Below are 25,450 nucleotides of genomic sequence, written 5' to 3'. Positions count from 1 at the left end.
TTTGGAAGAGGCACTGGGGGGTAGGGTAAGTAGACATGATTACCATGCAGAATAGAAAACTGGATTAAAGCACTCCAGGTGACAACCAAGGAAAACAGCACCAAACACAGGGTCTTCATACAGAGGACAGTGCTTTGCAGCAGCTGCAAAGGAGGGGCATTAAACATTTATTAATGTTGCCAATTTTCAGAAGCCATTTGGCGAAGAGCCACCTGGCCTGCCTCCTGGAGCAGTGGCCCTGGCCCTGAGGCTGCCAGGTGGCTGCCAGGAGGCTGCCCTTGGAGCACACTTCCAAGGCCAAGTGGAAGCTGCCACACGGCATAAGGGCTTGGAGCTGAGCTGAAACATCCCTGCTAAGATCCTATATTCTCATTAGCTGGTATTAATATTCAAATTTTAAAATCCTAACTCACTGCCAAGCTCTGTAAGATACTAAAATATTTAGATTAAATACTCTGCTAGAATTATGAAGAAGGGAAGAGAAAGCATATTAAGAAACAGTCATCCTAGCAAATGGGGAAAATGACAGCCTAGTTGAAAATTAGAAGTATCGTTCTTGGTATGCATCAATATTTTAACATGATTCTGTTTAATTCCTTTTAATGCCATCTGAAACTAGAAAGAAATGACCCTAAAAAGGCTGGGGCTATATCTCTATATCCACCCACCCAATCAATAAAGCTCTCCTGTCCAACTGCTGGGAGCCTGGCCATGTGCCCTGAGCTGCGGATAAAAAGAGGAAGACGCCCAGTCATTTGAGAGGCTCGCGGTCCAGGACCAAGGGCCCTAGGAGCTGCTCTTCCTGTTCTGTTCCGTCCCCACAGGCTGTGTGTGCTTGGGTTTTAAAAGCAATGATCTTTAATATACTTCCATCCTTCTAATGGGGAAGTTATATACACAAGAATTTTGTTTCCTTCCTAGTCATAAGTGCAATCTGCCTCCATGGTCTCTACTTATGCATCTCCCTTCAATCGTAAAACCACTGAAGTTTGATTTCTGCCTGTACTTTAAGGAGGCTTACGTTAGTTACGTTAAGTGGTTTTTTTTTTTTCAGGGAATGGGACACAAGGGGGATGGAAGGGCCGCGCAGAACAAGACCGAGGTGTACGTGAGCAGCTGGTAACGAGCAGTGTGCCTGACTCACCTCCCACAGACCTCACGCGAACAGGAGTGGAAGGAAGGCAGGCCAGACTCCCTCAAGTTCTCTCTCCATCTACCCACTGCTCAGAAGCCCTCCCTCTCTCCGGCTCCCATGAGCCTAAGACCCTGCACAAACCCCTGCCTCATCTGCTATGGCTCTGCCCCAGCCCTCCTTTCCCCTCAGATGCCAAGACTGCGCGTCAGTTTCTGCCCGATGTCTGATAATTTCTAAAGACAGCATCATTGTACAAACTGAAGGCTCCAGGATTTACACCTATCTGCAGGAACTGTCTTGTGTACAAGCTTGCAGTTGGGTAATTATTTAACAACAGAGGGCAGGAAAACGATCAATTTAATCTGTGAACCTTTGGGAAAGTAAACAGAGGAACAGATCTTGGGCCAAGACCCCACTGGTTATGGTTTTGCTGCCCCAGACAGCAGGCACGTGTGACTATCAAGCATGTATGATGTGGCAAGCCCAGTGCAATGATATCTTCACCACACCTAAGATGTATATATATATATATACACATACACAAATACACACATTTTGAACTGTTTGGGTAAAAATAAAATACAAAATTTGGGTAAAAATTAAATAATAAATCACTGTTTTGTGATCATACAATGAAATAACTGATTCAGGCAAATATCAATGGGTAAATTGTTAGAGAACAGGATATCCATACCCTGCAGAGCATCTGCTAAATCCAGAGGGGGAAAATGCACCTTTATGTTGGAGAGATCAACCAAGTGACCAAATTCAGCATCAGCACAGCTGACAGTCTGATGCTATACCCTCCAGAGGGATTCAATATGCAGTGCACAGCATCCTTCCTAAATTGCTTAATCTGAATCTCACCTTGTGCCTACTTTACAGGAGGTACCGCCAACGGAGGAGCAAGCTGAACTACACCCAGGGGAAGAGTTGGACAAGTGCAGAGGGCAGAGTGGTACTTCACACCTGCTCTGGTTCAAAGCATCAATGCCAAGGGGCAAAGGTCAGGTAATGTCTGAGGCTGAGACAAAAGGGCTCCAGCGAAATGCACCACCTGAACCGTTACTGGACATGAGTACAAGCATCCTAAGTAAAAGGCCATCTAGGGATGACGAGGAAGTGGTCTTCAGATGGAGCCAGAATCGCTCCCTTCTTCGGTGTGTCAGTGGTTTCACCATTCCAGAAGGACCAGGTCATCTACAGTAACAAACAGCCCAAACTCTCAGTGGCTCAGAACAAAGGGCTCTCACTCTTACCCATGCAGCCACACACATGGAAGTTTCAGATGTTCCCCAATCTACTGCTCTTTGTACAAGAGCGATTCAGTTTTTCTTTCAGTAATGAGAGACACTGCTTGAGGATCAGGGTAGGTGATTTAGGGCAGTGCTCCTCAGAGTGGGATTCTCCTACCATTTCGCATCAGAATCTCCAAAACATTTTAAAATACAAATGCTTTATTGATATATAAATGTTTTTAACTCCACAGTCCCAACCCACACTTGCTGAATCAGGAGCTCAAAGCCAAGACTTTAAGAGTCAACAAACTAGATTCTGAAAGTGGCTTTTAGTTACACACTCCACTATAAAATTCCCATTTTATGGAAGTTGTAGTGCAGAAGGATATTCTACTTGCTCAGTGATGAGTAGCATTAACATTATAAAAATGGCAGAAATTCATGGTTTGTTTTTTTGTAAGATGTTCAGCGAAAAGTATATACCTTTTTTGAGATAACCAGTCATTCTAAATTACAGGCTTTTTTCTAGTATAGGTTCTTAAAGCTTATAGTTATCTTTTGGCTTTGTTTTTAATTTTTATTGGAGTACAGTTGATTTACAATGTTGTGTTAGTTTCTGCTGTACAGCAAAGTGATTCAGTTACACATATACATATATCCACTCATTTTTAGATTTTTTTCCCCATACATGCACATGTGTGCTAAATTGCTTCAGTCATGTCCAACTCTTTGTGGCCCTGTGGACTCTAGTCCGCAAGACTCCTCTGTCCATGGGTTCTCCAGACAAGAATACTGGAGTGGGTTACCTTGCCATCCTCCAAGGGATCTTCCTGACCCAGGGATCAAACATTCTCTCTCATGTCTCCTACCTTGGCAGGCGGGTTCTTTACCACTAGCGCCACCTGGGAAGCCCCTTCCCTATAGGTAAAGGGACATGTTTTTAAAAATAGATTCTACATTTTACTTAGAATGTACATATTGAAGATATGCTGATGCCAACTGGATTACTACACAGAAGAGCCAACAATATAGCTCAAACCTGGGGAATGAAAATGGACCAATGTCATTAACAGTCTGCAACTGCTCTGCAGAGCGCTGCAGGTGACAGCAGGCATTTCGTCTGACTTGGGATGCCAGCTGGAAAACACCCAGTATTCCAAAGCACAAGGGGGAGAAAAGCAAACACCACTGGCCACTACAGGAAGGCCAGTGTCCTGATCACTGACACCATGTACTGGGCAGGGTGTGAAGCGGCAGGAAGCCTCAAGTGTTGCTGGTGGGAATGCAGATTCCCACATGCAGAATGCAGAAATCCTTGCCGGTGGGAATGCAGATGCAGTACAGCCTCTCTGGAAGACTGACCTGCGGGTTCTTACAACACTGGGCGCACTCCTCCCTTATAAGCCAGCGGCCATGCTCCTCAATTCTCACCTGCACAGAAGCCTGAATACAGATGCAGATGTTCACAGCAGCTTTATTCCTAACTGCCGAAATTTGGAAAGCAACCCAAATGTTCTACAGTAGGTGAATGGATAAATAACCTGTGGCCCATCCAGATGATGGAATATTACTCAGTGCTAAAAAGAAATGAGCTACCAAGCCATGGGGAAAAAAAATACAAAACCTTATATGCACATGACTAAGTGAGCAACTCTGTAACCAACCTGGAAGGTTACGCACTGTATGACTCCTGCTGTATGACATTCTGGAAACGGCGACACTATGGAGACAGTAAAAAGATGGGTGGTTGCTGAGTGTTGGGGGAGGCGGGGATGAATGGGCGGAGCACAGAGGATTTTTAGGGCAGTGAGACTGCTCTGCGTGACACTATAAAGGTCAATACACACATTTGTCCAAATCCATAAGATATGACACTGAGATGAACCCTAAGGTAAACTGTAGACTTGGGGTCATTATGATGTGTGTCTCATCAGTTCTAACAGATGTGCCATCTGGCGGGGATGCTGACGATGCAGGAAGCTGTGCACATGTGGAGCACAGGGAATACAGAAGAACTCTGGACTTCCCCTCCAGTTCTGCTGTGAACCTAAAACTGCCCAAAAAAGTAATGGTCTTTAAAAAAAAAATTTGAGGTTAACTATCCCCTGCCCTGTTACCCCGCCAAACAAACTGGAAAAATAAAAAAGGCCTTCCACCCATCTTTATTTAGTGAAGATTCCCCAAGCTACTTCTAGCCTAACCAACCTGCTCAAAACACCATCATATAAAGTCACACTCTTCTGTCAGGCACTTTCTTCTTCCTGATTACATGCAGACTGGCCTCTAGGGAAGACCCTGCCCCTCGAAGGGACACACCCACTGGACACCACCTTCCATCGACGTTGAGAAGGGCGCAGTAAAATACTGATGTGACATCAGAAGTGACAGGATCGAAAGGAAAATGCAGTGATATTATCAACTGTATCTGCTGAACCTTCAGCCCTCTATGCTTATTTTAAGTATTTTGGAAATGATTTCTATATATGTTATTATTCATCAACATTCACTTTTGAAAAGTGAAATGCTCAAACCTTGCACTGTGATGAATGTGTTATATGCAGGTCACTTTGCCTAAGTGAGGGAAAAAACCCACCACAACTTGATCCCATTTGTTTAAAAAAAAAAAATTCAATGTAAAACATGAGCATTTAATTACTTTTAAATAATATATGTAATAATGTACATGCTATACACTCCCAAACACACTGAACACAAATCCAATCTTATAAGACATATACACAATCTACTTTTCACCAACACACACCCTGTAGGTCACGTAGGATGTTAATGGATTTCTCAGTCCACACATGAGCACGTGAACACACATGTATATGCCTCAAGTGGAAGATGAAAACAATAAACCAAAGAGCTGAAGATAGAAAGCGTGCTGTGGAAGATCCTAAAACCACAGTCAGCAACTGGAACCAGGTAACAAGGCACAACAGCTTCCCTTCTGTGGTCACAGAGATTAAGTTTCTCATCCCAGGGCTCAAATATGGAAACAGCCTTGGCTAAACCACAAACTATACGTTACAGTGTGTTTCTATTACTGTTTAAAAACAAGTATTTTTCTTATTACATAATGCATTACAGAAAAGCACTGAAAAGATAGGATTAGATAAGCTCATACAATAAAGCCTGTTTTACCATTTGAAAAAGATATTTATGTTTAAAATCAATAGAGCAGATGTAGGTATAATAAAAAAACAGCAGAAGGGATCCTATGCAGATTTCCTAGTACCCCTGAATCACAGCTTGTGTCACCCACGTCAAATTTTCCATTTTAAAGCCAGCTGGGTGATACTGTCAATTGAAAGTAATTTTCTTTTATTTTTTCTTTTTCTTGTACTTTAATGATATGTACTAGTACAGAGAATAAACAGTTAACATAACATGGCAAAATGACACTCTTCCTAGCATTGAGTTTTTTTGTTAAACATTACCTTTGTGTTAATTTTCCTTTTTTCTCTTCTATGAAAACAAAGAAGAAAAAAATGTGTCATAGAGAAAAACTCATACAACCAAGCAAAATTTGAACTATCTGTACTCCCTTTTTTAAACCCAAAGATTCTTGAGTAAATTGAAAACTTATTCTAGGAAGAACAATTCGTTGAGAGATAAAACAGTTTGCAAATATACATATATGTCCTATTCATTGTTTCTAATAACAATTTAGAGCTTCAGCTTTGTAAACTCACACAGTTATCCAAGGAATAAGGCCAACCACAAAATAAGAATCAATAGGATGCAGTAATCCGTTCAGAAAAGACGGTCAAATGTAAGCACAAGAAACCAACAATCGAAGCTGTTAATAATAGGTCATGAAATGTAGCGCTAAACAAATAGTAACCAGAATTAAACTGCCAGTTTGGTTGTTTTGACTCCGGAAGTGGGACCAGTCACACCTGAGGTTGGCAGTGTCCCTCGACCTTGTCTCCGTAGGGCCTGCAGCTCTTGCGGGTATGAGAGCAACCCTTCACAAACACAACCAGGCTGATCAAGCAAAACAGAACCAACCACCGCTCTCGGCTATAAAACCTAAGAGTGATGTAATGATTAATGAGTAAACTGAGGTTTTAAGGCTTTCTTAGAAATATTTTTCATGGCACTTCAACAATAAACACCACTAATAGGCAACATTTGCAAACATTCATAGTTACATAATTGAAAGTACATGCCATGTCAATTATTAAGTGAGGGACGGCTTTGTCAGTTGAGTCTTCTAGCAATCAAATTATACTTATGGAAAGCTATTCATGTTTGGCTGCAATAACATGTAAATCATATAGACAGGTCACTTTACTAGTATACAGTACAAACTGTGTCTGGAGTACATTGGCCAATGTATCACCTGCTTCTTACAGAAATGAAAATCATTCATTCTTTGCTAGAAATGCAATTACTGACTTCTCTCACAAGAGTAGTTGTCACCCTGACTTCAACGATTAACCTATTAAACTCTAAGATCATTATTAGGCAAATTCCTCATGTCACGCACACAGACCACCCTCACAATAATCGCACCGCAGGCAGCCAAAAAGCCCTCTCCAAAAAGCCCTCTTCAAGCCTAGCAGGTCATCCTGGCCACGCCATACTCCAGGCTGACCACCGCAGGCTCGGCTTTGGAAAACTCATCTGCGTACTCGCTGTAGCGGTTATCTGCAGGGCTGCTGCCCTCTATAGTTCGAAGAACATTGTTCACAGGCAGCAGAGCCTGCTCCTTGAGACTCAGGGTGGCTTTGAGGGCAGGTGATTCAGGACGGACTGAATTTAACAATTCCTTGCTGAGAATTCCATCTGTTTGCTTAGTTTTACGTTGCTTAATTTGCTAGAACAAAGTCAAATTTGAAAGAAATTATCAGCTGCACACCCCACATGTTCAATACATACTAGATAAAAGCTAGAAAAAGATCCTGCTTTTGCAAATGCTCTGTTTATGTACAATGCAAAATTAAATCTCAAAAAACTAAAATCTAGGGAGGGGAGACAGGACTGAGAATCCGAACTGTTCACAGTTTTTGCAATGCAAAGTATATTTGAGAGAAGAGGGTCACTAGACCTTCATATTTGAAAAGCACATACACTTCCTAGAAAGGATAAAAAGTAAGCATTTTATAATGTAAGAAATATGTATGAGACGGTCACCCTGAAATCCCAGCTGTACAATGTGACACACACACACTCGTTTAGCTGAAGACCTGCTGGCCTGATGAGCTTTGTTTGTGGTGAGCCTGCGCTGGTCTGTTACGCGAGCACAACAGGTGCCAGCACACGACAGTTTTTTATTTAACAGATTTTAAAAGAATTCGTTGGCAGAGTTCACACTCCCCAGATCCTCGGACTCATCTCCAGATAACCTTCCTGTGCCACCTAAAACTGGGGCCTCTCCGACAGGTCACTCGCGCGGTCATGGCCTCCTTACCTGAGAGCCGACCAGCAACAGCCCTGCCTGAAAGGCAGACGGGACAGTCTCACTGAGATATAGCAACTGGTTAGGCTTTTTTAAAACATGTACTTACTGATCCTTTTTGGCTACATATAATGGTAAAGAAATGTTTTAGGGTGGGGAAGGATTTCTTAAAAAAGATATTAAAAAAGGCATAAAACAGACTGATGAATTTGACTATATTAAAATTTACAGTATCTATATAAAACACACCATCAAGAAAATGGAAAAAACAAAGACTGGACAAAGCCATTAGTGATATATTTAACTAAATAAGAATTAGTATCTAGTATATAAAGAATTCTTAGAAACTGGTAAGAAAAAGGCAAATACGCCAACAGAACAATGAGTACAGGTTTGAACAGGCCATTCGCATGCAGAAAGGGAAAAACCAAATGGCCAACAAAAACATGAAAAGTCATCCAACTTCACCTGTTGTGATAGAAATCCAAAACTGCAAATAACCGAAATGTCTAGTGTAGCTGAAATGACAGACTGTGCCATAGTCATACAAGAGAATATCAGGTAGTCATTACTGAGAAAACAGATGAACTAAAGCTACATGTACCAACATGGACAAATTTAAGAACAATGCAGAGCCAGGTGAAGCATGAGTGTGACAGCCTTTGTATAGTTTAAAATATGCGGTTCCTGAAGTGGAGTGAAGGGACTGGGCATTCGTGTAGTCTGCTGCCCTTTATAGAAAACTGTTTTCTTCTGTGTTTTGTCAATACATAATAAAAATAATATATTAAGCCAAACAAAAGTTTGTGCATATATAGAGAAAGTATAAAGACATGGGCAGGAGGGACCAACACCAGGCTCAGTGCAGTGAGAGCGGGGCGGGGGAGGACACAGCAGGGGCTCGCAGGCTCTGCAAACACATCAGTAATGCTCCCTTTCTTCACAGAGAAACAGGAAAAGACCTGAATCAAATACGACAAATGCTAAAATCTCACAAAGCTAGGTGGTGAATACCCTAATATTCATTATATCTCTTTTTTCTACATACTTCAAATATTTCAATATATTTTAAAATTCAGAAAATGCGATTTGAACTAACCTTCTTTTCAAGGCAGAGAAGATCTGATTTTGAAGCAACCATAGGTACTGGCAAGATTTCTATATATATTGATTTACACTGAAGGCACAAATAAGGAAATAAACTAACTTAATATCCCAAATATATCACATAAGATGCTTCAGAATACTTACAGATTCTAAGTCCTTGATATCTTTCTCTAACTGCTTATTCTGCTCATTCATGTTCATAATTATATTAAATACAGACTGCCTAGGATGCAATGTTCGATCAAACTGGTGGTACATGTTTCTCCAAAACCTTTATGACAAAAACAGACAAAAAAATAGAAAAAAATTTTTCAACAAATTGTGTCTGAGAAAAATTGAGTATAATTAAGTATTTCAATAATGCCACCTTACTTAAAATTGAAAGACACTGTATTTGGCTCCAGAACTGCCAATTTCTGAGACTGGGAACTGTAGAGAGGATTGAGGTACTTCTTCTGGTCGTCCAGAAGAAACGGCCACAGGGAGTATGTCTTCTCCTTCAACCTGATGTGATGAGAAAAACATGAAGACCTTTCCCAGAGACGCTGATACTCTCCTGTAAAGCAGGTAATCATTTCCCACATAGACTTAGTTTCCCCTTTTTCTTTTTGTCACAGTTTAACAAATTCACAAATTCAACTCTGAATTTTTCACACTTAGGTTATACATACTTGTCTGCACACACATCACACTTCAAAACAAATTTTTAACTATTAGCCGAGAACATGAGGGGTGCTCAGAGCTTACTCAGCTGCAGAAATACAGACAGCAAAATATTCATGTTAAGACCCAGTTCTATATCATATTGTCAAGACAGTTTAAGTTCAACTACAAGTTAGACTTCAGCTAAATAGGAAAAAAAAAAAAGCCCATTTCAATCAACTGTCTTACTTGAGTTCTTCTCTTTCCTTCTGACAATTCGCAATAAAGTTTCCAAACTGGCATGAATGGATATGTTCATGGATCTGAAGAAGAAACGCTTCATTGAACTCGAAGGCTTGTGGAAACTGTTCGGTCAAATGCCACACACACTCCAAGAACTGAGTAAACACCGGCGAGACTTCCTTTGGGTCACCATCCAAATGGCCACACCTAACCCCCGAGAAAGTACAAGCTTTTGAAAATGCCACTGGAAGAGGTCAATTGTTTGGGTACTGTTAAATTTAAATACATATCCCCCCATCCAGGAAAAAAAGTCCTAAAACATTGTTATATTGACATTAAAGAAAAACCCCAAATCTGTCATGTTTCTATTGAAAGAATTTATGAGTTTTTCAACCAGTTTTAAAGGATCTATTACATTCTAACCACTACAATCCAGACAAAAAGAAGGTAATTAAACTGCCATAAGAATTAATTAAAGTATGAGACTTGAAAAAAAAATGACAGAAAAAAAATTAAATCAGTTTTCATACAAAAACCCACACCACTCTCATTTCCCATCATGAAGAACCAGAACATTCTGGTCATCTAAACTAGTTCTATTAATTTTACAAAATAACTGAACGTACATTGTGACTTACCTCTCTGAAAACTTATGTCCAAAGGAGATCCAATCTTTTTCTATTAAAACCTTAATGAGAAAAAGTAAAATCCATTTTACAACCCCCTTCAATTCCTTTTTTGTTCAGAATGGATTTAATCCTGTTATCTTAAAAACGCATTATTTTTTAAACTTATGGTGGCAAATAAAACTGTTTAAATTATAGGCAAAACCCAGCAAGAACTTGAGTTACAGGTTGGCCTAACAGAAAATGAAAATCATTTATAAAAGGAAGTATAGTGGTCTTGTGACTTAAGTTTATTTTTTTTTCAGTTGCATTTAAATACTGTATTTTAAGTGGAAAGCATATTATAAAACACTATTGCATTTTGTATGAGTGATGATGATATACATACAGAAAAAGGTTAGGAAAATGCAAACCAGGAGGTTACCAGTGGTTACTGGGTGGTAGACAGGGGTGGATGGTTTAAATCTTTTGGCTTACTGTACATCATTTCCATAATATTGATACTTTAAAAAAAGAAAAAATAATGGTAAAGAAACCAAAGAAAACTTTATATTCAAATTCAAATGTTGATATCTAACCTCTTGAATGAACTCTGTAGGTTTTCTCTATTACAACTCTACTAAAATAATAGGCTTCCAATTATTTTCGGTCTAATCTCAACAATATTATCTTTGTAGTTTTTAACACACTTTCTAATTTCATTATATAATCACCAAGTACATCCTTTTCGATGTCGAAGTTGTCACTTTCAGCTCCTCTGACTTCGTCCTGAATCTCTCCAAGAGGCTACAGCACTCGAGGGGAAGGTGCAGACTCTGACGTCACAGTGCCCGGGCTCAGATCCCAGCTTCCCTACACTCACACCCACAACTCCCAGCACCTGTTCTTCCTCCTGCAGCCCTGGACTTTACCGTGGGCTCCTTGCTGCCCTTTGACACACCCACCTCTGAAACTTAACTCAGTACCCTTCTCACTAAACTCACTCCCCTGCTGTCCAAGTGAAGAGCAGAATGGCACAATCCACCCTGCAACTGAGCCCTGAGCCTGCACACCATCCTAGAGGAGGACTCTTCTCCTGGCACCACCTCAAGTCCCAGAACTCTGCTGTCTGGACCTCCCCGGACGTGGACCTGGCACCGCCCCCCCTCCTTCCATCTGTCTACGTGGCACTGCCTTAGCTCTGCCCTCTTTTCTCCCTAAGCCGTCCTAACAGCTTCCAGCAAGTCTAGCCTCCATCCCCACCCCTCTGCATTCAAGACATCAAACCATTTTTTAAAAAACAGTTCTGAACACGTTACTCTTCCTGCATTTAACAGCTCTCACCACCCAGGGAGGGTGAAGTCCAGATGCCACACTTTTCTTCCTCAGGCCTGCAACCCACTCTGCTCTCCTGCACCCGGCCCACCCCTCGCACAGCCTGCAGGCCCCTGCAGGAGCCACGCTTTAGTTCTCACTGGTCCTTGGTCTGGGAGGTTCTCACACAGTTGCTGGTCACTGCTTGAGTTCATCTGGACATCAAGACAATGAAAGCGAAACACGGCCAAGGAAACATCTTGTCTCACACACTGGAGGCAGGTGGAACTGCACTTTATCAGCAGCACTTCCAGTTGGCCGGTCCCCAATTCAATATGTTGGCGCCACAAATACAATGATTCTGAAAGGGGTCTGAGGGTGTCCAACCTTCCCCTGCTAAGCTGGCACTGTGTGGAGTGTTTCTAAACCAAGGAAAACTGTTCACCAGCTCCTCATTTATATACCTGCCCTGAGTTAAGATGCAAAGTTTGAAACATGAGTTAATCTGATCATATGTTAAAAAGGCAAACAAAACTCAGGAGCCAGGACTTTAGGGCCACAAAACAAAATCTGTCCAACTAGAAACTGTCTCTTCAGATTTAAAACAAGCTTCCAAATGTGTACCTGCGCTTCCCTAGTGGCTTAGAAGGTAAAGAATCTGCCTGCAATGCAGGAGACATGAGTTCGATCCCTGGGTCGGGAAGATCCCCTGGAGAATGGAATGGCAACTCACTCCAGTATTCTTGCCTGGAGAATCCCGTGGACAGAGAAGCCTGGTGGGCTACAGTTCATGAGGTTGCAAACAGTCAGACAAGACTGAGCAACTAACACTTAACACTTAATGTATACCTACCACTGAGAAATGAAGGTGTGTTAAATACAAAGTTTCCTCTGGAATATAATTTATAAGGACTCTTATCTATGTCTTGTCTTACTACGTTAGTTACATTGTTAGATTAAAAACCAGGGAGAAATGCTGAATAGTTCTATTGCAATACTTTGCAGGGGAAAAAAAAGTTTAAAACTTTTTGTCAAAGAGATGGCACAAGTGGAAATTCGTCTAACCCAGGGTTTCTCAGCCTCAGCACCGCAGACATTGGGCCAGGTACCCCTCTGTTGAAGGGTTGTCCTGTGCGTTACAGGACATTACCAGCTGGCCCTCCACCAGCTGGAGCCCAGGTATACCCTGCTCTTTAGACGTAAAGATCAAAATGACTCCTGCTTGTCTCCGCTGGCCTGGCCAAGCAAGCCCTTACCATGAACCCTCTGATCGTCCTGTAGTAGGGATCCAGCAGGAGAGAGCCCAGGGAGCAGACCTGTGAGGTCCTGTCCCAGCCGTCAGAGCAGTGCACCAGCACGCTCGCACTCTCAGCCTCGATTGCCTGAAAAGACAGACCACACACTTCCATTCTACCAGGACACATTTTAGGTAAGTCAGTAAGTTCTACTTACTCAAAAACCAGATTAGCAGGTATGCATTATGAAGAAGAGCTAGGGCTGCAGTGACAATGCTGTCAGAGCATATTCTCCAAAATACAAGACAAAACACAAAAAAAACACAGACAGAATGTCATTTCAAAGTGCTGGGGAATTTCTTTTGAAGCTCCTACATTAACTGCTACATGATATTTTTAAAGCTCCAATTAAAGTAAATCTCACTACAGAGATAGAATGTAGTAACAGCGATCTGACTGTGATGGATATGAGCACCCCACAGAATGAACCCGTTCCTTCCCAACCACGGAAAGCCCATGATCGAATGTGAGTGATGAAGCGTTACTTTGGCTAAGAAGATTGCAGCATCCATCACAGCTTTGATGTGACGAAGCCATCCTGAGCTTTCCAGACCAGAGTAGAAATCGTTGACGGAAAGCCCTTTGGTACCGTTGACTGCAAGGGGAGAGACAGTCCAGTTAGGAAGGAGCCTGAGTCCCCACTTCTATTCAAGAGCCCCCCCAGGGAGCCAGCTGAAGAAGACAAAACAAACAGGCTAGACTCTTTACACATGGAGACATGCTATTAAAAGCTCATTAATGGATTTTTGGGTACATTTTTCTGTCATTCCTTGTGCTTTGAAAAGAAAAAAAGTGTTCCAATGTCCCTTTTAAAAAAAATCTGCAACACAAGTGTTTAATTAAAAATAGTCTGATATTTTAGTTTTTAAAATTCCATATCAGGACTGGAAAGATAGCTTAATATTTAAACAGAATACTGTTATATATTAAATCCTCATGGTACTGACTGATGAAAATATCTAAACAATAGCAATTTTTTGTAAAACCATTAGAATTATACTGCCCAATAAATATAGTACTGCCCACTACTGAAATATCACTATTAAACACCTGAAATGTGAGTATTCCAAACTAAGATGTGTTGCAAGTATAAAAGACACCCTAGCCAATTTCTAGGTCTTAAAGAGTTTGAAAAAACCAAAACATACTATTACTAATTTTTTATACTGATTACATGTTAGCATAATGTTTTAATATATTGTTATTAAAATTTATTTCAATTGTTCTTTTTACATGTCTGAATATAACTACCAGAAAACTTTTAAGCATGTAACTTTAAATTTTATACTGTGACAAGCATTATGTTTCTGTTGAATAAAGCTGCCTAGAAGGCATGCAATAATCGTACCTTCCAATAATTTCTGAAGGCTGGACCGCATGACATGGATATTTTCAATTCCAACAAACTGAAATCTAATATTAGAATAGTTGTCTTCGTTTTCATAACCTTTTCCAGCTGCTCTGTTGGCCATTGCATTCAGCTAAAATTTTAAATTTTAGAATTTAGAGACAAATTGCCTTTCTCTTTTAACTTAATTTACCAAATATCATGAAAACACTAAATAAACCACCTTTTAGCCAGCAGAGTTTAAAGGAAGTCATCAAACTGAATGTGCTACCATTTTTTAATAATCGAAAAGTATCATCTATATTATTCAAAATACAGAGGATCCTATAAAGTAACAACACGCTTGCTACATAAGGATCAGATAAGAAATTCCCTACGCATAATTCATGAAACTGATTCACATGTGTATTTAGTCAGTCTTCCATATGTTTGTAGTATTTCAAAATTTATAAAAGAATTATATCCCATCTAAACCCTACACGATTCAGTGTTGAGCAGAGCTGTTACAGAATGAACTTTCAGACTCACTTCAAAACAAGCCTGGAGCACCTGATCACTCAGAAAGCCACAGGGACCCTGAAGCACAGCTGAAACATAGGTCAGGTCACTTGGGATCAGATTACACAGTACACCCCACAGTATGCAATGAGACAGCCTGATACAGCTCCAAGAACTGGGCCCCAAACAACCTGATTTCTAGGGAGAAAAGACCGCCTATGGGCCATGGTCTTAGGTTATTAGATCAAATGCTCTCAGAAGTTAATATCTGGCATGTTTAATTCTTTCAGACTGGGATTTCCTGTGGTATGTTATGACATTTGTCAACAGTCTTAAGGAGCTGGATGAAACAGAACTGGAAGAGAAAGCTGCTTTTCTTGCAGTGGACAGGGGCTCAGGTTGGTGAGAAGTACAGTTACACTGTCTACTGACTCACTGGTCACTTGGGATCTATGATAACTAAGGCAAGACTTAGATATTTAAAAAATGCTTCCACATTATTGCTACTCGGGTTTAACTAGGAAAACACAACAATCAAATAAAGATATACATTTTTTGTGTAGTCATCAATTATATAAGAGATATTAGGGCCTGAGAAACAAATCACCCTCAGACCTCATGTTCAGAAAGTCTTAAATTACAGTCATCCTTTATATCTAATATTACCTAAAAATAGTGCTATGCAATTAACCCACTCAAATTATACTGGGAAGTAAATCAAAATTTTTCTTACAAGGGGTAACACTAACACTCTTGACTTCTAAGAAAGTCTCTTTTTGTTAAACAAGGATTATCAAACTATCAATCTCTAACTTTTAATAATTTACACAAATTACTCTTTTCTTCTTTTTCTCCATTATCTTTTGTAAAACTGCATAATGATGAGAATTACTTCTAAAACAGCTACGATTCCTTTCAACAAAGCTGCCTAAAATTGTGTTTTGTATCGCTCACTCGCTTTTTCTCATCGCTTTCTCTTATTTTCTCATCATTCCAGATTTTTGAAGAAATCCTCACTATAATTCTGCCAATGTCCTTTTGTGTAGCCCACCAGCTCTGCACACGATGCTACAATAAAAATTAAAAGTAATGTTAGCTATTACTGTTGAGGATTTGAATTATTTTAGTTTCAGGATCCTACATGAATTGGTTGTTTTACTGCATTGACAAAAGGAAAAAGGGATTCGGACATTTGTCCCAAAGATAAAAATTTATCCTGACATGATAGATGCCTAACAGAACAATTGTTTATTGTTCACTAGTTCAACATTCAACGTTCAACTAGTTCACTAGTTCAGTTCTCCAGTTCAATGTTTCTTAAGTTAGCTCACTATTTTCCTTATTTTCTTGAATATTCCATATTAAGGAATGTCATTTTAACAAAGTGTTTTGCCAATTAAAAATTCAATGAAAAAAAAAAGTAGTGAGAATTTCTAATTTTCACAATATACTTCACAATAACGTAATGCTGATATACCACCTAGAGCTCCCAATATAAAATTCAGCTTTCCTAAACTTGTACATGTATCAGAAGACATAAAAAATCACAACCTGGGTTACCAGGAACTGGGTCTCCTAAGTTGGTATCCTGTAAAAGATTGATTTCCTTAGCATCAGTTCATTTAAAACTAGGATTCAGCATGTTCAACATGGACACAGCGCCTGGCTCCCACTAACTGAATCAGCAGAGACAGTGAACTGCCAGGCTGTACTGGACACATACTCTGGGTCTGGTGTCCATGACGTACATGTAGCGGTTGGCTGGGTTGGCCTTGCTGATGGCCTGAAGTAAATGTTCATCTTCGAGGCACCGGGCACTGAACCCAGACAGTGGCTGACTACAGCGACAAATGGCAGCCTAGTTACAGAAAGAGAGAAAGCAGGTTATCCAGAGAAGTCTAAAACACATCCTAAAAACATGCTTAAAAGAAAGAACCCACAGTTAAAATCAAATGTGCAATCTGTTTAAAAGCTGACAGGACGATTAGATTTCCTGGTGACTCAGATGGTAAAGAATCTGCCTGCAATGCAGGGACCTAGGTTCGATCCGTGGGTTGGGAAGATCCCTTTGAGACAGAAACAGCAACCTACTTCAGTGTTCTTGCCTGGAGAAGTCCACAGACAGAGGAGCCTGGGTTGCAAAGAGTCGGACATGACTGAGCGATTATTACTTTCACTTTCAACTTGGAAATCCTATTTGTATTAAATACTTTCCAATATTTTGACATTTACCTAAGTTTTCTCAATATTCTCTTCTACTAAGAAACCTGAATACCTCCTTACTCAAGAGTTTGATGGAAAAAAAAACAAAAACAAACTCTCTGGTCCTAAGAAGTAACAACTGTTTGATTCCCTACGGGGTAACCTAACCAGATACTTGCATTCTGTGCTCTGGGTTACAAGATTCTTTTAAGTTCAAGTAACTGATTTAGTCAATAAATGTAGAACAGAATTTTTAAAAATAGCAACATTTGAACTTTTACTTTCCAAAGTCATTCTGATATCTAATTAGAAATCACTGATGTTTATATATAAAGAGACTTACAAGAAAAATAAGTTTCAATTCAAATTTGGTTAAAATACAGTCAATCTAGGAGGGCAAAAATATCTATAATAAGCCATGTGTGTTGGATTATTTACTGTTGTTTAAAGTCTTAAAAAAGATTTCTAAGATTTAGACCCATATACTTTTTCTCCAATCTCATTCTTATTAACTCCAACTTGACCCTACCCAAACATTACAATTATAGTATCATGAAGGGAAAAAGTACACGTAAATTCACATTCACACAGTTTAAACTCACACACAAAATAAAATCATGGAAATATAAGAAAATAGTAGAAGAAAACAAGGATTGCCTGAGGATACAGACCTATTTTCTGTATTTGTTAACCTGGGCATTGAATATATATTTTCAGCCCTGTTTTCCCATTTAAAAAATGTACACAAACATGGGTGTGTCAAACAAAGGCTATAATGAGAATGATAAAACCCCTATGACTTTTCTGTGAAAAGCTGATGAGGAACTTCTGTTTAGTTTTACTTTTTACCTCTTGCTCCCTTCTAAAACCCGACTAAACTTCTAAGGGGAGAGGAGGAAGACGACAAGTATGAAAGTTTCCGTATTGCAGGATAATTTTGTTTCAAAATTTCAGAAATGTCATCAAGGAAAGGTCAGCACTTCTCTATCAGCAACACTGATGGTGACCTCTCAGCGTAGAGATGGGTATTCTTTTGGACACCTAGACCTGCAGAGGACTCGTACCCCACTAATAAGGTCAGAACAGCTCCTTACCTCCTTACTCTGGTGGTAGTAGGAGAGAACAGGAAACCTCCCCTTGCTCCGGAACTTGGAACTACCAACAATTATTGGTTTGCTTGCTATTCGGGGCACATATAGTTCTCTGGGGTAAGTTTCACAAATCTGCAAAAATCAAAACACAACGATTCTACTCACAGTTCTAGAACCAGGTTAAAAATCACCTTTAAAAACCTCTAAAACTCACTAAACGCAAGAACAATAAAAGTTACTGCTGTGACGGTCTCCGACTCCAGTACCTTGTATTCTGAGTACCTCTGGAGAGGGAGATGGGTACCTTGTACTCTCGGTTGGCGTCGGACAGCTGCCAGTTGGAATTGGGTACTCCCATCCTCTTATACTCCTCGGCGAGGTCAATGAGTTCCCACCCCCGCAGTCTTTCGGCATCGTTTTGTTTGGGATTATAAGAGAATGCATAGAGATCTTCATATTTTGCTACAGTATACAAAACACATGAATGTTAAGAGGCAACTTCTAGGACTTAGGACACTACAAATGAGAGTAATTTTTCAGTTTTATCTATTTAAAAAATCTTCAAAGAGACGGCTAACATCTGAACATACAACTTAACACCTCAGTTCTTTGAAATGGATGATTATACCTAAAGGCACACATATTGATCTGAGATTCAGTTTATAAAATCAGCAAGAGCTAGTAAACAATACACACACATTAAATACTACACTGCAATATTTCCTTTTTCTAAAAGTAAAATTTTAAAGATACAAGGAGACATCCCCCAAATGAGATGTGAACTGGAAGCCCAGTGTGCACTTAGTGGAAAGCTAGAGGTGGCATACAGAACGGGAGGCTGCACACACCCCACCAGGGGACAGTGTGGACCCAAACCAGCAAAGGCTGTGTAGAGCTCTAGAGATCACCTACTCCTGAACAAGGCCAAGCCCCAAAGTCACAGGGCCATTCCTGCTGCAAGACAGGCTGCCCTGGGGACACTGGGATCAATGGCATAGGCTTCCAGGGCTGGGAGAGTGGAGTGAGCATGGACCTGCTCCCAGACCACTGCCACCCAGGTGTTCCACACAAAGGAACATTCAGGAATCGGTGTGCTTCACCTCTAGGAGACAGCATGATTCCAGCATGTCCTGGAAGGAAGCCTGCAGACCCCAGGGGCATAAGCAGTGATGTGATTCCTCCTTAGGGTATGTCACAGCCTCATTGCCACCTCTGCTAAAGCAGAGGTCATGTCCTCAGGCTCTACTCCCATGGATTAAATGTACTAACCCCACTGCTATCAGAGGAGGCTGACTGCCCTTAACTTAATTAGGAATCAATTTCCAAGTCATTTCTCTTGGTTGTGAGATACCCACTTTAAAAAAAAAAAATCTGTGCTTCAGGTGATCAACAGACTTTTAAAACATCCACATAAATCTATGGTTTTTCAGGGGTTTTAAATGTTTTGCTCTTTCCTTATTATCACCCCTTCTTTGGGCTCCCCTGGTGGCCCAGTGGTAAAGAATCTGCCTGCCAATGTAGGAGACCCAGGTGCGATCCCTAGGTAGGGAATATCCTCTGGATGAGGGCATGGCAACTCACTCCATTATTCTTGCCTGGAGAATCCCGTGGACAGAGGAACCTGGCGAACTACAGTCCATGAAGTCACAAAGAGTCAGGCCCGAATGAGCAACTGAACAACAACAATACCTTCTTTGGAAACCAGTCTTATAATTTAGAAGTTTCTAACTACTTATAGGACAAATTTTTTGGAATAGAGTGCACATGACCTTAAGAGTAACTTAAAGTGCAAAATAACAATAATGAGATACTGAAAAAGCAGCTTAGAGAATCCACGTCAATTGAGAAGTAAGCTTTGGTCCTGAAGAACAGCACCTTGCTTTGACAGCTGCAACAGAGAGTTGTAAATATCATGGCAGTCTCTCTCTCTGGGAACGATGAAGTGCACGGTCCGGAAGTTCTTGCACTGGATCACCAGGGGGCACCCAGAAGTCGTTAGAGCGAGCTTCTCCACTGAGGCAATATGGTGGTGCAGTATCTACAGCACAAGAAAACATTCGCTCATCATCAAACTAAAGCTTTTAAACGACCAAATGCCCACGCCAGAAACATGTCTGATACCTCCCCACCCCTGCACCCGTTCCACACACAATCACAGCTTGAGAACAGGACCTTAGAAACATATTTGCACCCTGCCCCCTTCTCTCCATCTCCACTGTCGTGGCCCTAGGTGCAATGTCCCCACTGTTCCACCTGAGCTACTGCAAAGAGCCTCCGCAGGCTCTCTCCATAGCCACTCCTGACCTTCTCTAAGCCATCATCTACAAGGCAGAGGAGTGACCATTGAAAAGCAATTAAACAGTTGACACATGACATAGCAATGACGCTCCTGGGCACATACCCAGACAAAACTACAATTCGAAAAGATACACGCACTTTGTGTTCACAACAGCACTGTTCACCATAGCCTCGACATGGAAACAGCCTAAATGCCTACTGACAGGTGAGTGGATAAAGACATGCATATATGACAGGGAATATTCCTCAGCCGTAGAAAAGAACAAAATAATGCCATTTGCAGCAACACAGACAGACCTAAAGACTATCATACTAAGCCAAAAACAGAAAGGCAAATACCATATGCTATTTACATGTGGAATCTAAAATACGATAAAAATCAACATATCTACAAAACAAAAAAAGGCTCACAGACATAGAAAACAAACTTGTGTTTGCCAAGGGGGCAGAGAGGTAGGGGTGGAAAGGAGTGGGAGTTTGGAATTAGCAGATGCAAACTATTACATATAGGATGGATAAACAAGGTCCCACTGTACAGCACGGGAAACTTTATTCAGTATCCTGTAACAAATCACAATGGAAAAGAATATACGTATGTATGTAAACATAAAGCTGAGTCACTGTGCTGGATGACAGAAAAAAACAAAACACTGTAAATCAACAATATTCAATGTAGTAATAAATTAAAAAATAAAAGGCAATTATAAAAAAACTAGACTTGTTGCCATCTAGTCATGCTATTCCCCATTCCCCTAGCCTCGCTTCAAGTCCCCCCGCATCCCTAAGTTCTGCTGACAACAGCCGACTTTCGGGTCCTCAGGACGCGTCAAGCTCCTTCACACAGTGCTGCGCTGCCCCGACCTACTGGGATGAGGCAGCTCTAACTCTTCACCTGGGAACTTTGAGTGCGGTTTCTGGCCTTCGCTTAGAATTCACCACTGAGAAAGAATGCCACTCACTCCAGTGACACCACTGCTTTATTTAAAAAGGAGGGCAAAAAAAAAAAAAAAAAAAAGGAGGGCAGATATAATCACATGACTGTGAAATTTCCTCAGTTAAGACAGCCAGCCAACAGGAGCATTTTTTGCACATGTTCAGAGAAAACATGGTGCGAGTCCATCACTATAAGTACAGTGACGAGCGCAGCACAGGCCCTCCTCACCCAGGTTTCTTTCTGATGAGCATCTATGAACAGCAGATGCGTGGCTGTGAGATACAGTGTTCCTGTTAACGACTTGTTGCTGGTACTGAACCGGTCAAGTAACTTCACTTGCTCAACCTGAAAAAGAGAAAGTGTTATTTCTCATTACAAAGTCATATAAATTCTTTTTCTTTTTATCTCAGTACTTAAATGTACAGTTTCAAACTGCTTCCTCCTTCTGTTCAAAAAGATGAGATTACTTAAGGTTGAAAGTTAAATTTTACATGTATTGGGTAATATATAAGCCACCAACAACATTGGTATTACTTACAGCAACAAATACAGCCTGTAGAGAAAAACTCTGTAAGAAATTTAACATAAATACTAAAGGGAATCAGGGAGGAGGGGTGTGGTATCAATAAGCATAATCATTTTTCAATATCCAAGAGTCAATGTATTTTGTACGTTGGCAAGTCAAGAAGTAAATAACGTTATTATCCAGGGTTAGGAAAGTAAACTACCACTGCTCAGGACCATTTCTTCCTTAAATAAAAATCTAACTTTATTATACCACACACTTCTCATCAAAACATAAACATGTTTAAAACAATGGAATCCACTACTGTTGACTCCTCCTCAACTGTGTGAGGCTCGGCTGAAAAAGGACACTCTGGTCAGTCAACAGTGATAACTGGATATAAAAGCTCATGTCTTATTTCCTGCAGCAATTAAAGCAAAGTGCTCTAAAGAAAAGAGAACTAACGCCTATACATGGAAATAAAGGTTATTATAAAGTATCAATGCTACTTAAGCAAATTATCTGTCTTTAGTAATAACCTTTGCACATGCATTTACAAAAAAAATGGGGGCACGTAGCAAGCTAAGAAGAAAGCATCACTTTTGAAATAACTCAGTTTGAGCCTCAATGGGATCAGATTTTCAAGGGATATTCCATTCTTTAGCCAGCTCTAGGAAGTGGTCTTTCATACACAGAGCGCCAAGGAAAATCTTCTCATTCCACTTTGTAACGTTCCACTCACAACGAGCAGCACAACACCATTTGGCATAAACATATGATGTCAGCCGAAGCACTGGGGCCTGGCGGCGGGAAAGAGGATGCATAAAAAAGGACCGTCTCCGCACAGCTCCCTTTGTTTCCTGGCAAGACTCTCATTAGGGGAAAGTTAGAGCTCAAAGTAAGAGACAGCTGCTGAGCTGCTCACAAATACAGCCTGGAAATGCACTTTCAGAAATGCAAATTCAGACTTGACATCTTTATTGACACTATACAGTTAGTAAGCCAAATGTGACCAAAACAGGATAATATATCTGATCCTAAATTTTAGAACTATAAAGCCATCTAATTAGTAGTCAGGTAAAATACTTTATCTGATACATCTCTAGTTAGTAAGCAATAATTTTTAAAATGACTAAAACAGCACAAAAGACAATACTATTTCTTTATTTACTTATGTCAAGAAGAAGTTTGGGGAAGAAAAAGCTCTTAGAATTATTAAGATTTCTGAATTAATATTAACACATTTGAACAAACAGACTGAAAGCAGAGAGGCAATGGAAAAGCCACTGTGTAGTTTGTGGGTGAGACAGCTTTGAGGTAAATCCTGGCTCTACCTCTCACAGGCTAACTGGGAAGGTCGCTTAAACTCTTGAAGCTGACTTCCTCCTCATCCCTAAATGGAGATAACGTCCCCAAGGGCAGGGGTAAAAGATCAGTGATGATTTTGTATAAATTAATATATTTGGGAATTGTAAATATTGTGAAATCACGTTGTAGAGTTGGCTATTCTGACATACCCTTGCTCAATAACAGGTAATTATCACTTCTCAAATACAGCCAGTCTGAACAACACAGAACAAATCACTAGCTATACAGTTACTACTGACAGTCAATTCTTGATTGCGACTAAACTACACAGGTCAAAACAGCTAAATAAACTGAAAGCAATTTATTTTTAGTTTTCCAATACTTACAGTTACTTTTGCAGCAAATTAACTGTCCAGGTGAAGGCTATGTGTAATAGAAACAAAAGGTTGGAAACAAAAAATAGAAACAAAAACCTTTTAGGAATAAGCTATAATTTAGGAGGCTATCCAGTCCACCAAGCAACTCTCAGAAGGTCTGTCCAGCTCACTGCCGTGGGCCCGACACGTAACAGTACCTAGGAAGTATCTGTTTAACTGCAGTTCATTCACAGGCACTTAAGAGAGTAGGAGTGGTCTAAAGCTAGAAAAATAACCCAAAGAAATAAAGGAGCACACTTGAAAAGTAATGTTTATAAGAAATTAGTCAGAAGTCTTTTAGTTTTTTAAAAAAATTCATAAAAAGACCTTACTAAACCACCAGTATGGGTCCACTGTGAAAAGGGAAGACAAAATTAAAAAATTAAAATCCATCAACTGGTAGTTATGAAAGTCATGGGCAAGAAGCTTAAGAGCATGAGGGCTGCTACAACCATAGAAATAGAAACAAAGATATATAGTCATCATAAATTTCAAGTGAAAAGATTTAAAATAAGCCAAGGGATCCTAAACACTTTCTAACATTCTGTCCCCTCTAACCAATCCTGAGGAGTAGAGTTTGCTCTGATTGCTTCAATTCAGTTCACTCTTTACTATTTTTTCATTGTGTGCTCCACACTTTGGCCAGCAGGATGAAAGATGCAATGAAGAGGTGCAACTGGGCACAGAAGGAAGTCATGGTGCACACAGCTACTACCTAACACACACCTGGAACCTGGAAACCAGGACAAGACCCTGGTCTGAGGGTATGCTAGTCCTCTTCTCAACCTCTGCACCCTCTACGACTTTGCCTCTTTACTTAGGCACCCTTGTATCTTCAAACTTTAAGTGGCAGTAACTTGAATTCCAGAATTACTTTACCTTTCCTCTCTTAAACATACAAAGAGAAATTTTTTCCCAATGGGATTACTTTTCAGCATCTTTAATTTTATTAGATAGAGCATGTGCCATGTTTTTCTTTCTTTCTTTTTTTTTTTTTAAAAAAAAGCTTTAATATAAATCCGCCTTAGGAAGGTTTGAGAAACATTTTAATGATATCCATCTCAGATTCTCCCTGGGATAGATGAAGAAGACGGATGTCTGCTCTTTTCCCTACAGGAGCTGTAACTTGAGGATGGGCCACAAGTGACTGATGGCTTCAAACCCGGAGGGAGAGTCAAGGCTCACAGGAAGTCCTTGTCCTGATTTTGTTAAAGGCTCCGGGTGGGCCATTCAATGCTTCTGATCTCGATTTGTTTTCCCCTCCCCCGCCCTAAATTGAAGATGAACTTCACTGCCGACGGTCAAGCAAGCCGCCGATATTCTGATGTCACTCCCTTCCGTTTTCACAGCTGTCCCAGGATCACCCTAGTGAGTGCCCTTCACACACAACACTGAAGCGAGGGGTTTCGTGAGCTCAGCTGCAGAGCGTTTCCCTCAGGCACGTTAAGACGTGGTGTCACACTCCCCTTCTCCGGACCTCGTCTGTGCACCCGACTGGACTCTAGAGACCCTTGAGGGTGAAGCGGCGCCGGAAACCGCCACCCCCGGGAAAGTGAGGTGGGGCAGGTGATCGAGGGGAGGCCGCTGGCCCCTCGGGACTGACCGCAGGCCCCCGGCGCCCAATGCCTGACGGAAAACCCGCCCAGGCCGCCCGGCCCACTGGGCCCTCCGCCGCTCAGCCGCGCCCAGCCGCCATGCACCCACCTTGGTCGTACGGATGTGTTCCATCCCGACGAGGCGCCCACCTGCCGCCGCCGCCGCCGCCGCCGCCGCCGCCGCTGCACGGTGAAGCGGAGGACCCCCCGAACCCGCGCGCACCACCGCCGGCCCGCCGCACCCGCCGCGCATGCGCCGCCCACCC

The 25,450-nt window shown here is 41.0% G+C and overlaps 1 protein-coding gene across 2 annotated transcripts; it reads right to left on the bottom strand.

The window, feature by feature from the left end:
- Positions 1–5,000: 5,000 nt before the first annotated feature.
- On the bottom strand, positions 5,001–25,450 carry MTMR6 (myotubularin related protein 6). 2 transcript variants are annotated; one of them, XM_070380507.1, is made up of 15 exons: positions 25,294–25,450; positions 21,589–21,705; positions 20,004–20,166; positions 18,433–18,590; positions 18,132–18,260; positions 16,559–16,693; positions 15,790–15,903; positions 14,338–14,470; positions 13,475–13,584; positions 12,951–13,076; positions 10,414–10,463; positions 9,782–9,982; positions 9,263–9,394; positions 9,035–9,161; positions 5,001–7,201 (listed from the first exon to the last, which is right to left on the bottom strand). In XM_070380507.1, exons 1-15 carry the CDS (start codon positions 25,435–25,437, stop codon positions 6,941–6,943), a joined length of 2,100 nt encoding a protein of 699 aa, XP_070236608.1. In that variant the 5' UTR covers positions 25,438–25,450; the 3' UTR covers positions 5,001–6,940. The 2 variants fall into 2 exon arrangements, with proteins under 2 accessions (XP_070236608.1, XP_070236607.1); XM_070380506.1 differs by lacking the exon at positions 15,790–15,903.

This window comes from Bos mutus, chromosome 12 (assembly GCF_027580195.1).
Source record: "Bos mutus isolate GX-2022 chromosome 12, NWIPB_WYAK_1.1, whole genome shotgun sequence".
In the NCBI taxonomy this organism is placed as follows: Eukaryota; Metazoa; Chordata; class Mammalia; order Artiodactyla; family Bovidae; genus Bos; species Bos mutus.
The sequence above is the reverse complement of the archived record's forward strand: the minus strand, read 5'-3'. Positions and strand labels throughout refer to the sequence as shown.

Excerpts from the sequence above, each read along its gene's own strand:
- MTMR6 (XM_070380507.1), bottom strand. The coding sequence starts at position 25,437 with ATGCGCGGCGGGTGCGGCGGGCCGGCGGTGGTGCGCGCGGGTTCGGGG. Across the intron at positions 18,591-20,003 it reads GTTGCAGCTGTCAAAGCAAG|CAAAATATGAAGATCTCTAT; the intron begins GTGCTGTTCTTC and ends TGTATACTGTAG. Across the intron at positions 15,904-16,558 it reads TCATGGACACCAGACCCAGA|CATCGTGTGCAGAGCTGGTG; the intron begins GTATGTGTCCAG and ends TTTTTATTGTAG.